The sequence below is a fragment of the Fundulus heteroclitus genome, chromosome 14 (assembly GCF_011125445.2).
Source record: "Fundulus heteroclitus isolate FHET01 chromosome 14, MU-UCD_Fhet_4.1, whole genome shotgun sequence".
Classification (NCBI taxonomy): Eukaryota; Metazoa; Chordata; class Actinopteri; order Cyprinodontiformes; family Fundulidae; genus Fundulus; species Fundulus heteroclitus.
The window spans coordinates 30941291-30962244 of NC_046374.1; the positions used below are offsets into that span (position 1 = coordinate 30941291).

The 20954-nt window shown below is 44.4% G+C and overlaps 1 protein-coding gene across 1 annotated transcript in view; it reads right to left on the reverse strand.

The window, feature by feature from the left end:
* Window positions 1–16314: 16314 nt before the first annotated feature.
* The window catches only part of LOC118565757, an 11080-nt gene continuing 6440 nt past the window's right edge, over window positions 16315–20954 (reverse strand). The window contains exons 5-11 of the mRNA XM_036146710.1: window positions 20674–20851; window positions 20287–20428; window positions 19520–19657; window positions 17977–18035; window positions 17686–17889; window positions 16974–17050; window positions 16315–16477 (exon numbers count right to left, since the gene is read on the reverse strand). Coding sequence (XP_036002603.1) covers window positions 16388–16477; window positions 16974–17050; window positions 17686–17889; window positions 17977–18035; window positions 19520–19657; window positions 20287–20428; window positions 20674–20851 — 888 coding nt within the window. The 3' untranslated portion in view covers window positions 16315–16387. The remainder of the gene's footprint in view (window positions 16478–16973; window positions 17051–17685; window positions 17890–17976; window positions 18036–19519; window positions 19658–20286; window positions 20429–20673; window positions 20852–20954) is intronic.

Genomic DNA, 20954 nt, shown 5'->3' on the forward strand with positions numbered 1-20954 from the left:
ACAGAGACGAGTGACGTTTATACTACTACTCCTCCTTCCTTCCTCCATCCTGCCATCGTCTCTTCTTTAACTTACTGACTCATGAAGGAATGTTGTTAAACATGTAGGTTAACATAAAAGGACTACAAAGTCACCTGGTATGAGGATGTTCCTTTTAACTGCGAGATAAAGATCAGGGATATTTAATAAAAACTCAATGTACAGAAGAAATCAAAAGCCACCCTTTATGAAACAGACAGAAAGGATTTTTCTCTATTAGGTAAACTACACGTATTTTTGAAGAATCATGTTTTTGGAAATACTTTGTCTCATTTTGTTCCACAGGTTTATTTGGCCTCATTTTATTAAACACAGGAAGACAGAGGAGGGGGCGGGAGGTAGCATTGTGCCTAAAGATTTTGTTTAAAATTGGCTGTCTGCTAGGCCACTCTGTGTTTTGACACGTCTTTCTGAGATTCATTTATTTGCTCAAACTCGCGTAATGTGTCATGACCCAACATCATGGTGCAATATTTTAATAACTTAAAATAAAAGAGTTTTGCCTTAATAACATAACTGTTTACAGTTTCCTTTGGATTTGGGTCGAATGTTTTCTATTTTGCTGGTCTGGAAAATGTTTTTAATCTATTCCCAGTAAAACAATAAGAGCATTCTTTAAAAATCTAAATAGTGTTTAATCAAGTGGAACAAATGTGTTTAATGCATAGACAGCCATTTCAATAAAAATCAAATATTTTAATAAATTCAATAAAATAAATATTTATCTCCATGAAATAAACAAAATAAGTATTTAGAAATAAATTTATCACTATTATTATAATTTCTTTTTTTGTTCACTTAAAGATGTATTCATTTTAGGGCTGGGCAACGATTAAAATATTTAATCGCGATTAATCGCCCTGATTAATCGCGATTAATCGCGATTAATCGCATTGTATTTACAAACTCCAAGAATGAATTCAAAAGTAGTGTAAAGAGCACTTTTATTTTAATGTTCTGCTGCCATAGGAACAAAAGTGTTGTAACATTTGTAGCACTTATTTTATACTGGATATTTTCAACCCATCTATTGAATTTAGTGCACTACTTGATCTTTTCTTCATAAGAGAACAGCAAGCACTGCAGCCAAAATATGGCCTTTTTTGACCTGCTGTATATTAGCCAGTCCCTAAGCTTGATGTATCATGAAACTGTTGACCTTTTGGGTTTTGTGGTTTTTATTTTATTATTACAATTAAATAATAATAATAATAATAATAATAATAATGTTATGTTCAGTGTTTTTTCGCTAATCCACCTCTTATATATTTCAATCCTTATGTAATTTTGTCTGTGTTGTGTGCACCTGCCTGTTGCTTTAATCCTATAAATTTCCCCGTCGTGGGATAAAAAAAGGATTAGCTAATGTTATCTTATCTTAAATAACACCTTTTAATATATGTACTGGGTTCTTTCAAGGTCTTAATTACATGTTATGTGTGGGCTCCAGTAACATCCATCCATCCATCCATCCATCCATCCATCCATCCACTGATCTACCTGGATGTTCCATGTGTCAGGATGCAGCTTATTGGCTGCATGCTGAGCCTCTCTCCCTCTCTCTTGTTCCTGTGCAGCCTGATCAGTTTCACCTGGCAGGCTGCAATTAACCCACAACTGCTTCCACCTGTTCCCACCGCTTTATCAGACTCACCTCTTTCTGTTCCCGTCGCCGGGCCATAGCGTTCACTCCCGCTCAGTCCCTGCCAGTTTTTCTTGTCAGCTCCGTTCGTACCCGTCAGCCTGAAGACTCCGTTCACCTGGTCATGTTACAGTCAGCCCATAGACTTTCCGACAGTTTTGTTTCCTCCAGTATTCAGCTCAGACGTTCAGACCTCCACCGCTCGGCTCAGACGTTCAGACCTCCACCGCTCGGCTCAGACGTTCAGACCTCCACCGCTCGGCTCGGACGTTCAGCCCTCCACTGCACGGCTCGGACGTCCTGTGCTCCACTACTCGGCTCTGAGGTTCTGCTCGCCTCTGCTCAGCTCTGATGCTCTGCTCGCCACTGCTTGGCTCTGACGTTCTGCTCGCCTCTACTCGGCTCTGATGATCTGCTCGGCTCTGCTCGGCTCTGATGCTCTGCTCGGCTCCGATGCTCTGCTCGTCTCTGCTCGGCTCTGATGATCTGCTCGCCACTGCTCGACTCTGACGTTCTGCTCGCCTCTGCTCGGCTCTGATGCTCGGCTCCGATGCTCTGCTCGGCTCTGACGTTCTGCTCGCCACTGCTCTGCTCGGCTCTGATGCTCTGCGCTCCACGGCTCTGCTCAAATGTCCTGCTCTCCAGTGCTCGGCTCCAGAGTTCCTCCCGGTCAGTCTCTCCACACTCCTCGTGCCAGCCAGCTTCTACACCCTTCACCTCCGTCCGTTGTAAGACTCTGGTCTCATCCTCCATCTTCCAAACTATTCAATAAAACTCACTCATAAGAACTGACTCTGTGTGTGCATGCTGTGTCCGGGTTCATTCCAGAAAAATATATCATAACATTATGGACCGGCCAAGGGATGAACCCGAGCACGCACAGAGCCTGGTGTAGAAGCTGGTAGGATCTGCCTCGCCTCCGGTTCGTCTCGCCTGGGTCGCAAAGTTGCGACGCCACGCTTCCGTCTCGCCTCGCCTGGGTCGCCGTGCGGCGACGCCTTGCCTCTGTTTCGCCATGGTCGCTGGATTGCGACGTTACGCTTCTGGTTCGTCTGCCGAGGTCGCATCCGCGACGCCCCGCTTCTGACTCTGTTTCCTGGTTCGTCTTTTGCAAGTTCCGCCTCCTACGCTGCGCAGCCGTTAAAGACGGCGCTCCTCGTCGTCGCTGCCCAGCGTTAACTTTTGCTGCTGCCCAGCAGATTCAGACTTTGCTGCCCAGCGCCTTCTGGTTTTTGTTTGGAGTTATTTTTTGGTGTTGTGTTCTAGATCTGCTTTAGTTTCTAGTCTTTTTGTATATTTTTTATTGTTTTAGAAGATTTATTTCCGCCTTCTGTTCTTTGTTTTGGCTCAACCTTAGTTTTTGCTTTACTTAGGATTTTTTTAGATTTATGTTGCTTTTGAGTATTGTGTTTTATTTTGTTGGTTTTGTCCGGGTTTTTGTGTCCCAGGTTTACTCTAGTCGTTCGGGTTTTTTCTTAGTAGTCTAGTTTTTGGTTTTCTTAGTCAGCTAGTTCGGGTTTTGTTCTCCGTCTTCTTGTTTTAGCCATAGCCCTGATTTAGTGTTCTAGGTTCGCCTTAGTCTTCTGAGTTTTGTTTTTGAGTTCCAGTTTTTTATTTTAGACTTCTTGCTTGCTTCTGTACAGATTTCTAGCTTTAGTTATCTAGTTTTTCATTAATTTAGTCGTACTTGCCCTCATCTCCCTGTTCTGTTTCGTTTCATAGTTTTGCTTTAGCTTTTGGTTAGTTTCCTAGTTTACCAGTCTTGTTTTGATTTTTCAGTTTCAGCCCTGTAGTTTCGTTAGCTCTGTAGTCCCTGTCTTGACCCTGTAGTCCCTGTCTAGCCCCCGTAGTTTCAGTCTAGCCCCTGTAATTCCAGTCTAGCCTCTGTAGTTTCTGTCCTAGCCCTGTAGTTCTAGTCTTGTTCTGTATTTGTTTTTTTTTTTTTGTTTTTTTTCTTATTTTTAGTTTTGTTTTGTCCTTATTTTTCCCCCCTTTAGTATTTAGGTGTCAGGGTTCCTGCGCCATCTGGGTTCCTGCGCTGTATGGGTTCCTGCGTTGGATGGAGTCCAGCGCTCTTAAAGGTCCCTGCGTTCTCTAGGTCCCTGCGCTTTCTAGGTCCCTACACCCTTCTCCTGTTTTCGTTGTATGTTTTGCCCTGTTTAGGTTAGTTTAGTTCCCTTCCGTAGTTGTTTTGTTCTGTCTTGCCCTAGTGTATCTGTGTTGTTCCCCTGTTTAGGCGCGTGCAGGTCGCTGCCAGAGCCCTCCGGCGCACCCATGTCGCCGGCTGAGCCCTCTGGTGCGCCAACCTGTCGCTGCCCAGCGCACGCAGGTCGCTGCCAGAGCCCTCCGGTGCTTAAGTCGCTGTCTGTGCCCTCTGGCGCGCTTGGCCTGTTGCTGCCTAGCTCACCCTCTAGTTCCCTGGTGTTTAGGTCCTGTTTTCCTGGCGTTTAGATTTAGTGTTCCCCGGCGTGTTAGGACGCCTTCTGATTCTCGGTTCCCCAGCGTGCTAGGACGTCCTCTGATTCTCGGTTTCCCGGCGTGTTAGGACGCCCTCTAATTCGTGGTTCCCCGGCGTGTTAGGACGCCCTCTTTTCTCGGTTCCTCGGCGTGTTAGTACGCCCTCCGTTCTTGTTCCCTGGTGTTTTAGATATTCCTGTTTCCCTTGTGCCCCGGCGTTCCCTTTGCGCCCCGGCATTCTTCTTCCTCGCGCCCCGGCGTTCTCCCCACGCCCCGGCGTTCTCTTCCCCAAGCCCCGGTGTTTCCCTCACGCCCCGGCGGGTTTTCCCCTGGCGTTTCTGTACACCAGTCGTGTTCCAGCAGGAGTTGTTGAGCCTTGGTGTTTTCGTACGCCTGTTCTTCCCTCTGGCGTTGTCGTACGCTTGTTCTTCCCTCTGGCGTTGTCGTACGCTTGCTCTTCCCTCTGGCGTTGTCGTACGCCTGTTCTTCCCTCTGGCGTTGTCGTACGCCTGTTCTTCCCTTAGGCGTTAAGTACGCCCGTTCTTCCCTCTGGCGTTGTCGTACGCTTGCTCTTCCCTCTGGCGTTGTCGTACGCTTGCTCTTCCCTCTGGCGTTGTCGTACGCTTGTTCTTCCCTCTGGCGTTGTCGTACGCCTATCCTTCCCCTTGGCGTTAAGTACGCCCGTTCCTTCCCTTTGGCGTTAAGTACGCCCGTTCCTTCCCTTTGGCGTTAAGTACGCCCGTTCCTTCCCTTTGGCGTTAAGTACGCCCGTTCCTTCTCTTAGGCGTTAAGTACGCCCGTTCCTTCCCTTAGGCGTTAAGTACGCCCGTTCCTTCCCTTTGGCGTTAAGTACGCCCGTTCCTTCCCTTTGGCGTTAAGTACGCCCGTTCCTTCCCTTTGGCGTTAAGTACGCCCGTTCCTTCCCCTTGGCGTTAAGTACGCCCGTACCTTCCCTTTGGCGTTAAGTACGCCCGTACCTTCCCTTTGGCGTTAAGTACGCCCGTTCCTTCCCTTTGGCGTTAAGTACGCCCGTTCCTTCCCTTTGGCGTTAAGTACGCCCGTTCCTTCCCTTTGGCGTTAAGTACGCCCGTTCTTTCCCCTTGGCGTTTTGTACGCCCGTTCTTTTCCTTTGGCGTTTAGTACGTCCGTTCTTCCCTCTTGGCGTTTTCGTACGCCTATATTTTCCCCTTGACGCTGTCATGCGTCCGTTTCGCCTCGGCGTTTCCCTCACGCCCCGGCGATCTCGCTCCTTGGGCCCCAGCGCTCCTCTCACGCTTCGGCGTTGTTTCTCCTTGGCGTTTCCACACGCCCGTTCCTTGCCCTTGGCGTTTCCATACGCCCGTTCCTTCCCCTTGGCGTTTCCATACGCCCGTTCCTTCCCTTTTGGCGTTTCCATACGCCCGATCCTTCCCTTTTTGGCGTTTCCATACGCCCGATCCTTCCCTTTTTGGCGTTTCCATACGCCCGATCCTTTCCTTTTGGCGTTGTGTACGCCCGTTCCTTCCCTTTGGCGCTGTGTTGCGCCCGTTCCTTCCCTTTGGCGCTGTGTTGCGCCCGTTCCTTCCCTTTGGCGCTGTGTTGCGCCCGTTCCTTCCCTTTGGCGCTGTGTTGCGCTCGCTCTTTCCCCAGCGCTGCCAAGCACTCGCTTTTTCCCCCGGCGCAGTCAAGCGTTCGTGCCTTTCCCTGATGTGCCGCCCCCTGATTGTGCTTTGGCACATCAGTGTTCTCTGGCCCCTTTGGTTCCCCGTATTCTCTGGCCCCTTTTGTGTTTGCAGGCTCTTTGGTCCCTCAGAGTTCGGTTTCGACTCTTGCCCGCCTTCCTGGGCCCCCTCCACCCGCCCGGCGTGGGGATTCTGGGCCGTCCGGTGTCCGGCCTTGGGGGGGGGGGTACTGTCAGGATGCAGCTTATTGGCTGCATGCTGAGCCTCTCTCCCTCTCTCTTGTTCCTGTGCAGCCTGATCAGTTTCACCTGGCAGGCTGCAATTAACCCACAACTGCTTCCACCTGTTCCCACCGCTTTATCAGACTCACCTCTTTCTGTTCCCGTCGCCGGTCCATAGCGTTCACTCCCGCTCAGTCCCTGCCAGTTTTTCTTGTCAGCTCCGTTCGTACCCGTCAGCCTGAAGACTCCGTTCACCTGGTCATGTTACAGTCAGCCCATAGACTTTCCGACAGTTTTGTTTCCTCCAGTATTCAGCTCAGACGTTCAGACCTCCACCGCTCGGCTCAGACGTTCAGACCTCCACCGCTCGGCTCAGACGTTCAGACCTCCACCGCTCGGCTCGGACGTTCAGCCCTCCACTGCACGGCTCGGACGTCCTGTGCTCCACTACTCGGCTCTGAGGTTCTGCTCGCCTCTGCTCAGCTCTGATGCTCTGCTCGCCACTGCTTGGCTCTGACGTTCTGCTCGCCTCTACTCGGCTCTGATGATCTGCTCGGCTCTGCTCGGCTCTGATGCTCTGCTCGGCTCCGATGCTCTGCTCGTCTCTGCTCGGCTCTGATGATCTGCTCGCCACTGCTCGACTCTGACGTTCTGCTCGCCTCTGCTCGGCTCTGATGCTCGGCTCCGATGCTCTGCTCGGCTCTGACGTTCTGCTCGCCACTGCTCTGCTCGGCTCTGATGCTCTGCGCTCCACGGCTCTGCTCAAATGTCCTGCTCTCCAGTGCTCGGCTCCAGAGTTCCTCCCGGTCAGTCTCTCCACACTCCTCGTGCCAGCCAGCTTCTACACCCTTCACCTCCGTCCGTTGTAAGACTCTGGTCTCATCCTCCATCTTCCAAACTATTCAATAAAACTCACTCATAAGAACTGACTCTGTGTGTGCGTGCTGTGTCCGGGTTCATTCCAGAAAAATATATCATAACACCATGGAGGACTGAAACGCCTCAGTCAGAGATGTCAGTCTGTGGGTCTGTCGGGGCAGTGAGAGAAGTTTCGTCTCCTCTCTCCGTTTCTGGGGCTCGACATTTTCATGTTTTTTCACGTGCTTAGATAAATTTGTTGTGTTTCCACTGAAATGAACCGGCTTTTTACAAAACATACAGCTTGATTTCATTTACGGTATTAAAATAAAGCCAAACGGTGCTACTTCCTCTGTTCATGTTTTTTCGCTGCTGCGGTCTCTCTCAGCTGTTTCTTTGCTAAGTTTGTGTGAGAGCTGAGTGGGCGGGCCAGGCTGAGCCTGCGTGCTGATTGGCTGGCGCCGCTGAGCCATGTACGAGAGGGGAGGGGGAGCGGGAGAGTGCTGCTGCAGTCAGCGTGCCTGCTGACTGACACTGACTGAAAGCATGTGAGCAACATGCGTTAATGCGCGATAAAATAAATATCGCCGTTAATAGTGTAATGAATTAACGCGAAATTAACGCGTTAACTTGCCCAGCCCTAATTCATTTATTTATTAAATGATATATTTCCAGGTTTTATTTATCTTTTATTGAATTCAAGGTTTATATCTTAAAGATGTATTTATTTATTTCCTAATGGAATTTTATTTTGTGACACGTTTATTTAAAGCTTCTTTATGTGTTGGGATTCAGCCGGGAAGAACATAAATGTAAGATTGTGGATGAAAGTGACAAGAAATGTGACTGTTGCAGAATCATTTCCGAAGTAATCGCCCCTCACAGCAGGGTGCCAACAGAAACTAGAAAGCCTTACCCCCCAAATTCATCTTCCTCTTTGCCTGCTGCTTCAAGCAGCACAAGAGAGACAGTATCTTTTCCATGGATCTCATGAGGGCAAGGTCTACACAGGAGGGGCGAAACAGCAGTGGGACCAAATGGAGTTTAGAGACCAGCCACATGGACACAGGCTTGATCGAAGCTAAGTACCGCTTGTCTTCTGTGGAATCAACATCGAGACCTATTCAGCCAACTGCCACAAAAAAAGCTATTTTTGATTTTTCAGGTCAGTTTTCTCCTGCAAAAGCTGACCTGAAAGTCACTCCCTCTGTAAACTGTGCAAACCCATCTAATCCCACACTGTGGCCTCCACAGCCGAGCGTAGCCCATGGAAGATCTAGGTAGAACTCACCCAAGACGGAATTCACAAAGGACTGAGATCAGCCGCTTTGTGGCTGCCGGCCTGAGAGCTAGCTTTAGCCTGGAGTATTTCATTGCAACCAGATGCTTTAAAGTCAACAACAAGGGCAGAGGTGTGACAGAGATGATAGAGAAAGTTAGGGCAGGATGAGACCATTTAAAGTGGTTTACTTCTAATGTGTTTTCATGTTTGACTGAGGTTAAGATCTGGCTAAGACTAAGCTAGTAAGCTAACAGGCTAAGCTAGCTAAGCCTTAGCTAAGCTAGCTAAGCTAACTGCTAATGGACCTTGAAACAAAGCTATGATGATGTGTTTTGGGTCTGTCTAACTTGGATTTGCATTGTGAATGGGTTGAACACAGACCAAATGTTGTTCTAAATTAGTTAAGCTTAATAAAACTTGTTCCATATTCTTTAAGATGCACTTTGGCTCTTTAACTTAGATCTGCAGTGAACCCAAGATTTACTGAAACATTCTTATGGTGATGGTTTTCAACTATTTTCATATGTCCTTTTGTGTGCATTTCGTTTCTTTGTTTTTTTTCATCTGAATTTTGCTTGGTCTCTTCTGCAGGCATGGCTGTGCAGTTTTCTGTCAGCACTGCCTGCTCTTTGCTCTCTCTCTGACAGGTGATTGCAGTTGACAGGTGGGCGTGGTGTGCACCTGCGGCTCGTTTGGCAGCTCGTGCTGGAGCATAAAGGTAGGGCTCAAGCAGCTGGAGGACGCCAAAGTGTTAAACCGTTGTGGTACACTTCAGTGGCCACTGTCTCTCGACAGTTAATCCTTCTCCAGCGCTACCTCGTGTTTCCTGTTTTCTCACAAATCGCCTTAAGCTCTGGATCACTCTCCAGACGCTCTTCCGAGTTCTGAAGTCTCAGGTCAAGTCCCTGGATCCTCATCGCTCAGATTTTGTTATGGCACTCCTCTCGTGCCCCATTGGTGTTACCAAGCCGGACAAGAGTTCCCCTCCCTGGTTCCTCCAGCTGCTTACTGCCACTGCTTCCTGTTTCGGTGCTGCTTGGACCTCCGCCTAGTCCCATCTACCTGTCGCTCAGTCACCTAGTTCCACCTCAGAGATGAATCCGTCATCCGAGAAGTTTTCCGGTGACAGTAGAGACTGCGGCGGTTTTTTGTTCCAGTGTTCCCTCTTTTTTAACCGTTCTCCTCAAACCTTTTCGTTAGATGAAGCCAGGATTTATTTTATCCTTCTGCTTCTGTCAGGAAGAGCTCTGAGATGGGCTGAAGCACGCTTCCCTGACTGCCGAGCCTTTGGCTGTACGTTTGAGGAGTTTGTTTGCAAATTTAAGACTGTGTTTTCGGCTGAAGCCGATCCTGTGCAGCAGTCGCGGCAACTGTTAACCCTCAGACAGTGGGGTCGCCGTGTCTCCGATTTTGCTGTCGAGTTTCGCACTCTAGCTGCCGCCGCTGGTTGGGAGTCACAAGCACTAAAAGCTGTATTTTTTTTCGGGCTCTGAACGAAACACTGAAGGACGAGTTGTTCGCCTCAAAGAGTGTACGTCTCTATGCCCAGTTACGGAGCAGGAATCGGCCCCGGTCAGAGAGACCCACACGCCCGTCGGCTTCTCATTCACTCGGGTTTGCTCCACCTCCATCTGCAGCTGCTCCACCCTCTCCCCCTGAGCCTTTGCAAATCGGCCGGGTGCGTCTCACCCCGGGGAAGTGTATGGAGGCAAAATAGTGCCTTTATTGTGCCTCTCCAGAGCATTTTATAAATGCATGCCCGGAACGACCAAAAGATCAGGTCCGCCACCTGTAGTGGGGAAGCCGGTGGGCCATAGCAAGTTATCACCCCCCACATCTCTCCCGCGTTAATTGACTCAGGCTCTGATTTTATTTTAATAGATCTGACGTTAGTGCGTCAATCTAAAATTGAGACGGTGCCACTATCCTCGCCCCTCCAGGTTTCTGCCCTGGATGGAGTGACGTTACCTCAGATCACCCACCAGACTAAACATCTGGAAGTGATCATTTCTGGCAATCATAGAGAATTAATCTCCTTTTTTATTTTTCCTGTGAAACACTCACCTGTCGTTTTAGGATGGGCTTGGTTACAGCAGCACAGCCCCCACCTTGTCACTTGCGCTGTCTCCAATCCGCTGTTCCTTCCAGTTATCCATCAGGACCCGCCTCTAAAGGCGAGGACCCTGTAGACCTGAGTTTGGTTCCTAAAATATATCATGACCTACGTCAAGTTTTCAGTAAGAGTAAGGCCGAATCCTTACCACCAAATCGCCCCTACGACTGCGCTTCCTCCATACCACTGGGCGCAGGGTTTTTCTTTGTTGGTAAAACAGATGGTTCCCTCCGCCCGTGTATAGACCTTCACTGATTGAACCAGATTACCGTTAAGAACAAGTACCTGCTTCCCCTCTTGTCCTCAGCCCTTGAACTGGTCCAAGATGCAGTAGTCTTTACTAAATTGGACCTCCGTAATGCTTACCACTTTGTACGAATCCGCCCGGGGGATGAGTGGAAGACGGCATTCAAGAACCCCCTGGGGCACTTCGAGTACTTGGTGATGCGTTTTGGGCTGTGCAATGCCCCATCAGTTTTTCAGGCTTTGGTTAATGATGTCCTCCGAGACTTTCTCAATGTTTTCGTGTTTGTTTATCTTGACAACATCCTTATATAACCCAAGACCTCACTCAGCACCAACGCCATGTTCGTTTAGTCCTCCAACGTCTCCTAGAGAACTTTCTGTTTGTTAAAGCCGAGAAATGTGAATCTCACAAGGCTTCTGTTACTTTCCTCTGTCTTATTTTAAAGGGCGGACAGGTCAGGTCAGACCATGATAAGATCAAGGCAGTCTTAGAGTGGCCCGTACCTGAGTCCAGGAAGCAGCTCCAACGCTTCCTTGGTTTTTCAAACTTTTACAGGCATTGTATTAGGGGATACAGCCAAATTGTAGCTTCTCTACACGCTCTCGCTTCACCTAAGATCCCCTTCATCTGGAGCCCCGAAGCCAGTGACGCTTTTCAAGAGTTAAAGACTAATTCAGATAAACAGCACTCTATAGTGACTTTCTCTGGATGTTCATGTTAATAAATTCCTGAACTTAAAGATAAGTTGTCATACATTTACAACATACATGTGTGTGCAGAGTTTGCTGTTAAAGCAACGGCAGTGCTAGAATTACCCTTTCAACTATTGTCCTGATATGTTTGGCCTGATATTCACCAGACAATACATAACAGACCAAGGGTTAGTTGATAAACTTTTAACTTAAGGAATGTGTAATTGCAGAACATATGTATTTCAGGGACTTATTTTTTAAGTCCATTTTTATTCCAGGCTGCCATTTTTATTCCATCTAGTCAGGGCTTCAACTAGAGTGGTGATTATTGTAACACGATGTTGAATGACTGGGAAGACATTCAACATTCAACTGAAAATCCGCTGACTCAAATTTAATTATGATTTAAACACTGCGTACGGAAATGAAACAACCCTGCCTGTGATTCCGAACAGTGACCACCAGCCCAGCAACTCAGTGAACAAACAGTTCCCTGAGGAAAATGAGAATCCCTGGACAACTCTGGGTGCAAGACCAAAGGACCAACGAACCCCCCCACCTAGACAAAGGAAACTGGCCGATACTACAGAGACGTGTCCAAAGACAAGTGAAACAACAACGGGCTGTTCTCATAACAAATGATAGGAGTAAACCTGCTGGAAATGTTGGAAATCCGTTACTAAACAGATTTGCTCCGCTCCAAGATGTAACCCAGGAGGATCACGACAACAATCAAAGGTATGTCAACTACCTTCGCTCTAAGCTACCAGAGAAAAAACATGCCACAGGGCCAAGGACCCTGATATTATGCAATGGGTCTGTAAGTGGGATTAAACATTTCTGTAAAAAGAAAAACAGAGGTGTTGATTTATAACCCTTTGAACTCTGGCCTGGGGTCCGTTCTTCGTACGTCGCTAACTCAGTTAGCAGGATTTCATTGTTGACGATTTGGCATGATCTTGGATCGTTTGGTTCTTCGAAAGACATCCTGCACTTGTTGTCATAGCAACATGTGCGCCAGCTTGAGCCTGCTCCAGAGCAGGCTTATTTCATGTAAACAAGATTAGATCACGGCTGTATAAGCGGAGGAGATAGGGAAGTCTGCCGTAGCCATGTCCATTTTTACGACTGCAACCTGTTGCAGAGAAAATTATGCAAGAATAATTTGCAGAGTTTTTCGAATTAATTGCGTATTGCGCAATAGACAGGATCCTTTAGCGCAGCGCGACAGTGTCATTGTAGAGAGATTTTCTTGGTGGCTGCTATAAACAGACAAACACATCATTTAACAGTGGCTTTTAAAGAGGAAAAATTGGTGTTGGAGCCATAAATCTAAAATATTTAACTTATTTGTATGATGGTTTGCTTTTTGTTTTTATCCTATTCAGTAAGAACATTTGTTCGGGCCATTTTATTGTGAAGTTTAGTTTACTTTGAAAGGCTTGCTTCCTGTCGAGCCGTATATTGTATTAGAAAAAACTATGGATGGATTATCTAGACACGGAGCAATACAGTTTTACCGTGTAAACTGTGGATGACTTGGAAAAGGAAAATTTAAATTTGCACGTGTCCTTTACTTCCCGTGTCTAATATTCTTGTATTTCCCTTTTACTTGTCCCCATGTTCTAGTGGGTCCAGTGGAGGCGCTGACATAAAAGAACAAAGTAAATATGAGATTTTTAAAATGCAAAAATTCTAAAGTGATAGAAACATCTACCATGGACAGTATTTACGCATTAATTTGTCTGCTGCTTTTTGCCAGCCCTCTCTCCTGGCTTTAACAGATTTTTAGGTGTTTAAATCAATGACTCAAATTCGGCATAACCTTCCATTAAAAGGTCTTGTTCTGCTTGGGAGAAAAACTGTGGGCGTTCTTTGGCCATGCTGAACAGCCAATAGCAGCGTTGCTGATCAATGTTTCTACTATCGATACATTTCCCCTTTTAAACAAACGCATGAACGCGCAGTTGTCTCAGATAACTCAATCCAGCCATACTAATTGTAAACAACAGGTGTGTTGGAATAACCCAATTAGCCGGATCAGGATTAGCCGGATGAAATCATCTTGGATGTGTCATTTGATCTTGGATGTTTTAAGCAACGTACGAAGAACGGACCCCTGGTGTCTAATGTATCAGACATCCTTCCAAGGATCTTAAAAGAACGCCCGACCCTGGAAAAACTCATCCTACAAGCTAAAGCCTTGGGCGACGCCACCCAGGTTAGAAAATCAGAAGTATTGAAAGAGGATTACATTCATCTGTTGAACTTAGTTGATGGCCTTAATGTCAAGGTGTTTCTCAGCAGCCCTCGTGTGCCCATTAAGTGTCGAGATGAGATTTTTTTCCAGAGTTCTGATGCTAGACAAATGGCTGAAAAAAAACATGCAAACAAGCAACTGTAACTTTAATAGACAACTTCAACATCTTTTGGGAGAGGAGACATCTGTTCAACAGAGATGGTTTCTCTCTAAATAGGTCAGGTGCAAAACGGCTGATTTAAAACATCTTCTATTCTGTGAACCATGCACCATCAGCTTTGTTCCAAAACAAAGCTCATCCAGTGCCAAAACAAACGATAAGCCCAGTATAGCCCGAACAAGCCAAGATAAAGATGGCCAGAAAGATGACACGGAAAGAAGCTACGTCAGAATTACAGGAGGATTCATCCCAGATCTCAGTAGGACAAATAGAGGACTCCCCTTTAACTCGCAAAGAGAACCAAAAACCTCCATCCCCACGAACACCAGTCCAGACTGCCCCCACCTCCCTATCTTCTTCACAAAGCCCAGATGTTCCTTTTCTGGAATTTTCTCACAACATGAACAAAGTATTTAAGATTGGCCTACAGTTGACATCCTCTCCACATAGCCATTCTGACGACCGCAGCTCTGTGACTAAACCAGCATTTTCTAAAACCTGCAGAGCCCCAGATCCTCCCCCTCTACGTATCACGAAACATGCCTGTGCACAGGACTTTCAGCTTAATTCTCTATGATACACACCGGGCCCTGGGAGCAACCTTATCAGACATGACAGTTTCCAGTATCAGCTTGGGCCTTTTGCCAGAGATTATGAAATATCTGTGATGACACGTGGCAGAAATAAGAAAAACAAAAGGATAACAAACAGGAACAAACACCTAAAAGCTAAATGCTAGAGGTTTTCCTTCCCGTTAATGGGGAGTTTTTCTTTCCACTGCCGCTTCATGCTTGGATTGCTTTGATTGAGGGATTGCTCCAAAGCCATGGACAATGCAGACGACTCTCCCTGTGGCTCTACGCTTCTTCGGGAGGGAATGCTGCTTGTCGGAACTTTGATGCAATCAACTGGTTCCCTTATATAGGAAAAATCTTTTTTACCAATCTGTATAATCTGACCTAATCTGTATAATCTGACTGATTTTGACTTTGTAAAGTGCCTTGAGATGACATGTTTCATGAATTGGCGCTATATAAATAAAATTGAATTGAATTGAATTGAAAGACAGAAAAGGAAAGTGAGTTTAGTCCAAGTGTGCTGGACCACTGCATGCTGCACTTATATTGACAGTACAAGACTTGAACGTTGAGTTTTAGTGAAGAATGAATAATAGTAACTCACTGATGGGAGGTTTGGTACCAGAACAAAGGGTTACGCTATGACCATTTACTCATCATGGAAACATCTACAAGTTGAATCTGTTGAGAAAAAAATAGTATATTTGTTCTAAAAACATTCTCATAACACATGGTATGAGTTGCCAAACCTGACATATGTCATTCCTCCCAACCTCCGCTTTTCTCACAACTCTACAGTTTCTACCTGCCTGTTTTCAAATTGTCTCTTGGACTCTAATGACATTACTTTCAAACCTTTGGTTGTGGATACATATGTTTACATTCTGTCTGTTAACCTTGGCTTGTTGGATTTCTTTAATAATGTTTAGGTTTCTTTAAGCACATTCGTTTTCACCCTTAAAATGTCACGAAAAAAGCTTCTGTTCTAACTTGTCTTCACCAGATAAGGTTGCATAAGACCAAACAAGGCAAAAACTTGAGCGCTGGTGTCTTTGTTCATGATCACTGTCCATGCTGTCTGGGCTAATGCTGCCATTGGCAAAATTTGTGTGGAAACTGGCCTTAAAGTTTAGTTCAAGTTAAAAAATGAAGTGTAGTTGCTTCTGTTTCAAACCTATTTGCTATTGCAAACAAAAAGAGCAGGTCAGAAGTTAGGGTAGAGAGCTGAGAGGAACAAATTCTTCCAAAGGAAATCCTTGATCAAAGGATGTCACCAGGGCTACAATGGCTGTAGACGAGCTTTTTTGTTCAGGGATCAGTAGCAAAAGGTGAATTTAAAGCATGCAATACTTGTTAAAAGAGAATAGGGCTAGACATGTTGATAATTTAAATGTTTACACAGCTCAGCAGGAGGTTTGCACAGTATGTGGGTTAAGACATGGCTGGGTTTCTATGTTTCTGTTATGGGTCATAATCCTTTTTCTTTCACCCCTTGTCACTCTTGACCTGACTCTCGCCAGATGGATATAATTCCGGCGAGCTCCACGAGTCACTCAGTGTGGATAGCCATCTACCACCACTGACTGGGTTTAGAGAAGACAGATGCAAAAAAAAGCACACATTGATTCAGGAATCCCCCTATGTTATATGGTAATGGCATATGATCTGCCCCCCTGGATGGTGTCACAGTAAACAGAACGCCAGACCAAATGTACCTGCTATGAAAAGAACAAAGCCTAAGCCTATAGTGACATAAATATAACTTTGTCAAAAAGGAAAGCTTTAAGCCTAGTCTTAAAAGTAGACATGGTGTCTGCCTCACGGACAAAAACTGAGAGTTGTTTCCAAAGCCGAGGAGCCTGATAACTAAATGGCTTCAAACTGCATTTTGTAGACTTCCTGATTGTAAAGAATTACAATAGTCCAGCGTTGAACTAACAAAAAAAAATTGAAATGAAATCAACCACAAAAGAAATAAAAAAATGAAGATTAAATGTACAGTTTAAATCACTGATCATTTGTTTGGAAAATATACAAGTTGACTGATAACAGCATATTTTTACAGTTAAACTGCAAAAAGAATTTTAAGATCATATCAAAAATAAAAACAAACAGGCATATATGAGTTCTGTAGATACATTTTCCAGTAGAAATTAGTTCTTCTCAATGTTGCTACTCTAGGGACTCGTAACGACCACTTGATTGTTGCTCAGGAGGCGAAGACTTATGTCTGGCGGCAGCCCTCGCTCAACCAGCTTGGTTTTAATCTAAGGGAGAAAACACAGGATGGTAACATGTTCTACAACTGATTTTCTTTTCAAATGACTTTGCTTCTAAAAATAACAGTTATTTTCCAGCTGGCATGCACCAAGATCCAAAGATACAAAAAAAATGTTTAGAGGAGGAAGACACTAGATAAGGGATAACCAACCTTTTTGAAACTGAAAGCTACTTAATTGGAGTTGTATCATATGAAGGGCTACCAGTACTGATCTTTGAACACCTTAACTTTGTGTAAAATAAAAAAAATTCCATGCTTCATAATAGATATTGTAATTTTTAAATCTATATAAATGCAAGTGTAAAGAGTAACGAAATAACGTAAAGTTTTTAAAGTGGTGGTGGATTGTGTTTTTTAGAACAGGCTCGTGGGCACCATGTTGGTGACCCCTTCACGGGATGTTTTAAAAAGAAAATCAGTGAAACCTGTTAGGCAAAAATTTTATCCTTATCATTTATTTCAAAGTCAAGAAGGTTACCTACCAGATTAATGATGGTATCAGAATCATTGTCCACTGAAAGTGTGGTAGAGACCTTCATGTTCAGAGCAATAACATACTCTAGGAACAGAGAGAATCAATGTTACGATCTGGGCCAGAATACTTCAAATCACAGCTTAACTGCAGTAATAGAATACAATGTATTTATGACAGACTCTGTGAACCTCTATGTGCTGTTTGTATTTCAGTTTGTTTACATTTCCCAGATCTATACTATAGAAGTTTCTAGTTGTTGCCATCTACTGGCGCAACTTATGTAATACATTTTAGAGTCTGCCATGTTTGATGATGTCATAAAAAGCAGACCAGGCAGGACTATACCAAGCATGGTTTTCTCTCAGTGACACTGCAACTTCGATTTGGTTGGTCTTTGAAAGCACTGTTGGTATGTATTGAATTTTGCGATGGATATTTGTTGACTAAGAATGATGCAGCCATTTGTATAAAGCAATGCTTGAGCTAATTGTATTTTCTGGAGCAATTTGTTGTATTTTGTGCTGCATTGTTTGCTACTGTGTATTTCTGAGAGTTTGTTGTTTGTTTCTCAGTTTTACCCTACTCCAACTGGCTTCAGTAAAGAGTCAATGCAAGGCCTCTTGTCTCCGTGGTCATTTTGGAGAGGAGTTTATCTGAATGTCGACTCCAGCAAGGCGCTGGAGGTTGAGGACATGACACTCTACGTCTGTCCTACTTACCCGGTCCAGGAGCAGATGTTGGGGCCAATGTTCTGTCTGTTGCATTTAGGGTTGTAAAGGTTGGCAATAATGTTGCATTGACAGCTGGGGTCATGGTGGTGGGTCTAGATGTAACATTTAGGGCCGGTGATGTAGTGGAATTTATTAATGCTGTTGTAGCCGGTACAGTTGGAGGCACAACTATAGGTGGTTGTGTGATTGGGGCTGTGGACAGATCCAGAGAAACCTCAGCAATGCAGAAAACCACTGATGGACTTTAAAACATAAGCAGTGATAGAGAACTTCACTCACTGTTTCCAACCGTCACAATAACACACCGCAGGTCAGAGTGATACAAAGTGCCGAAGACACTGTGGAAGAAAATACAACAGAAGCTTCATTATTATATTAGATAGTTAGTTATAAAAAAAACATTAAGTCTAATTGTGATTTCCAAAAACAAACTGGGTTTATTTAAAATATAGTAGATATGGTGAAAAATTAATATCCCTGCTATTGTATTCACAGTGACAGTTGCAATGGTCAGAAACTGCTGTCATAAAATTTGCTAATAATAATCTATTTACTGAGACGAAACACACCCTGTTCCTCATTAAAACAGACTGGTACCACATTTATAGAATCAGTTGGTTTTAAGTAGCATGTCAGTTGAATTATATTGATTTCTATATTATCTACAAAATGGAAAGGCTTTAAATGTAAAGACAACTGTTCTAGTAAATGCTGATTTTCAGCTTGAATGGCACATAACCGAGGTCTAACTGTAACACTTTTCAGTGTGGAAGCTGTTACTAAGTGAAGATGACTCAACACTAGATGCTCTCATCAGTCAGATGCTTCATAATGAAGTGGAAGGGGGAAAAAAAGCACAAAAGCTGAAAGAGGTTTCTAGGCAGGAAGCAATATTTATACTGCAACGTTTGCTGTTCATCCAGGCAGTCACTGTAATCCCTCTATGTGGGCCCACCACCTGCAGGGACGAACATCAAGATCGAGTGCAATGCATGTTGGGTGGCAGGCGAGAGTGGTAAACAATGCACACCAAACAAAAGACTCTAATGACACAGGAGATAAACGGGCAGGTTGTTTATCTGTATTTTACTTGAGTATGAGCCCCTTTGCGCTTTAAACCAGTGACTATCAATTACCAGCTTGCTCAGTTCTGAGTCTCCAGATTTAACAAGACTCCTGGGGCAATGTTGAAATGCATTTACAAAAAATAAGCAAAGCCGGCTTTTTAATTTAAGCCTGTTGTAGTTGCCATGACTCAGTATAAAAATATGCACATTTTGCTCTGGTAATATACCCGAGAGCTTATATTCTCTGTCTATTTTGGAATATGCTAGGTTTGAAAATATTTCCAATGCGACTTGTAGGATGCTTCAAGATACAGATCTACTGTACATTTTCTAAAGAATGTGCACAGCAACTGGTGTACACAGTTAGTGAAGGTAACTCTGCTAGTGGTTAAGATTAGGTGCTTAGCACAGAGTCTAATCTTTAGTCTTTTTTCTGAATGAGTAATAACACGGTATTACACAGACTGGTGTCTCAAACCGATGTTGTGATGTCACCTCTGTTTGAATATAAATAATTTAGAAACCGCTAGACCATAAAATTAGGGAATGAAAGAAAGACAGAAATATTTTTAAACCTGTTACTTGTAGTTCCTACAGAGAAGTAGGCATCTGGTTAAAACTGATATCTGTTTACAAACCCAGCGATCAGACAGCAGCTGCAAAACTCAAAATTAGTACATATCTGATGTAACATAATTAGAATAAAATATTTGATATTTTAAGATTTTTTTGATAATCAGAAAAAAACAAATGACCTTGTCTGGACAACGAAACAGACGGCGTGGCTCTGTCCTTCCTCACTTGCAGACGGCGTCCACGTCAGAGAGAAGTTACCTGATCCTGATGAGTCATTGACCATATTGTGAGGCCCACTGTACAGGAGGCCGGTGATGCTTTTAACAAACACAGAAAACAGATTTGTTAGGAGACGTTTTTTCTTCAGGTAATTTTCTAAAAGTTAAGCTTACTGCACAGTAAGGTGACATTCCTTCATGGCGGTTTTATTATAGTTGGGTGATGGGGAAGGGAGTGTTGCATGTTCTTTTGGGTATTTGCTAACTTTCCTGCATCTATGTTAAAGCAGAGTGATGTAACAGATAAGACCAAATTCCAGACTGTGAGTAAAACTTTTCAAGCAGGAAAGTTTGTCATCCACAACTAGCTTTGTCATTCCCATAAACTACAGGCTGAATATTTGGGGAAAACGGGCAATACAGGTCAAACATTTAGAGGCAGCTTTCAATTCAATTTTATGTATATAGCGCCAATTCATGAAATTCAGGTTTCTTCATCAATGCCTTTAGTACATAATCAACCTTAGCTGTAAATTGTATGCTTTTATTCACTTAGGTAAATGCCTACGGGTTTTGTGCATTTTCAAGTTAATGTAAAAGTAAGAAATAAACCACAGCTTGCATTGCAACCAGGTTTATTTTGTTGCAAATTACATCAGTACAAGTACGATCTTGATTTTAAACTTTGTTAATTAGTGAACCTCTCAAAATGTTTTTCTGTCACTTACTTAGACAGAGTGGCCTCCGCTCTGATGGTGACTTCCAGAGCCTGACCGGCAGGAGTGTAGAGCTGAGCTCTGTTGCTGGGAGTTGGAGACAGGAATCTGGGCAGATAGAGACCTTCTGTGCAGGACGGTACCGTAGGACCCACTAAAGAATTGAAGGACAGTGAAACATTAGACCCTTTCTCTTCATCAGTAAATTAAAATGTAAATTTGGAAGATAAATCCTTGGAACCTTTGCTTTGCTATGTTAATCAGCGTGTGAAGGTGCATTTGTCTGTACTAGATGGCAATCTAGTACAGACCAAAACTGCAAAGAAGCTTTTTTGAGTTGAAATTGTCTTGTTTTACATCTGCGGCTTTAAAACAAGATGGTGTAAGTCGAGATCCTACCTTTCAGAACGAACTGTAAAGGTATCTTGCTGATGGCATCACTGGTAGTTTTCACCTCCTGTGATCCATCAGTTTCAGTCAAAGTGATGTTCTGTGTGGGAAAGTCCTCCATCACCAACTGGACCGCGTATGGAAGCTCAGAATTGGTGTTGGTTGGGTTGAATAACAAAGAACAAGACTGAAAGACACAGAAACATGAGGAAAAGCCTAAATATTGCATGTTGAAAGTTCTGGGATGTAATACCAGTGTTTAAACATCCCTATGTTGTCCACTTTGGTAA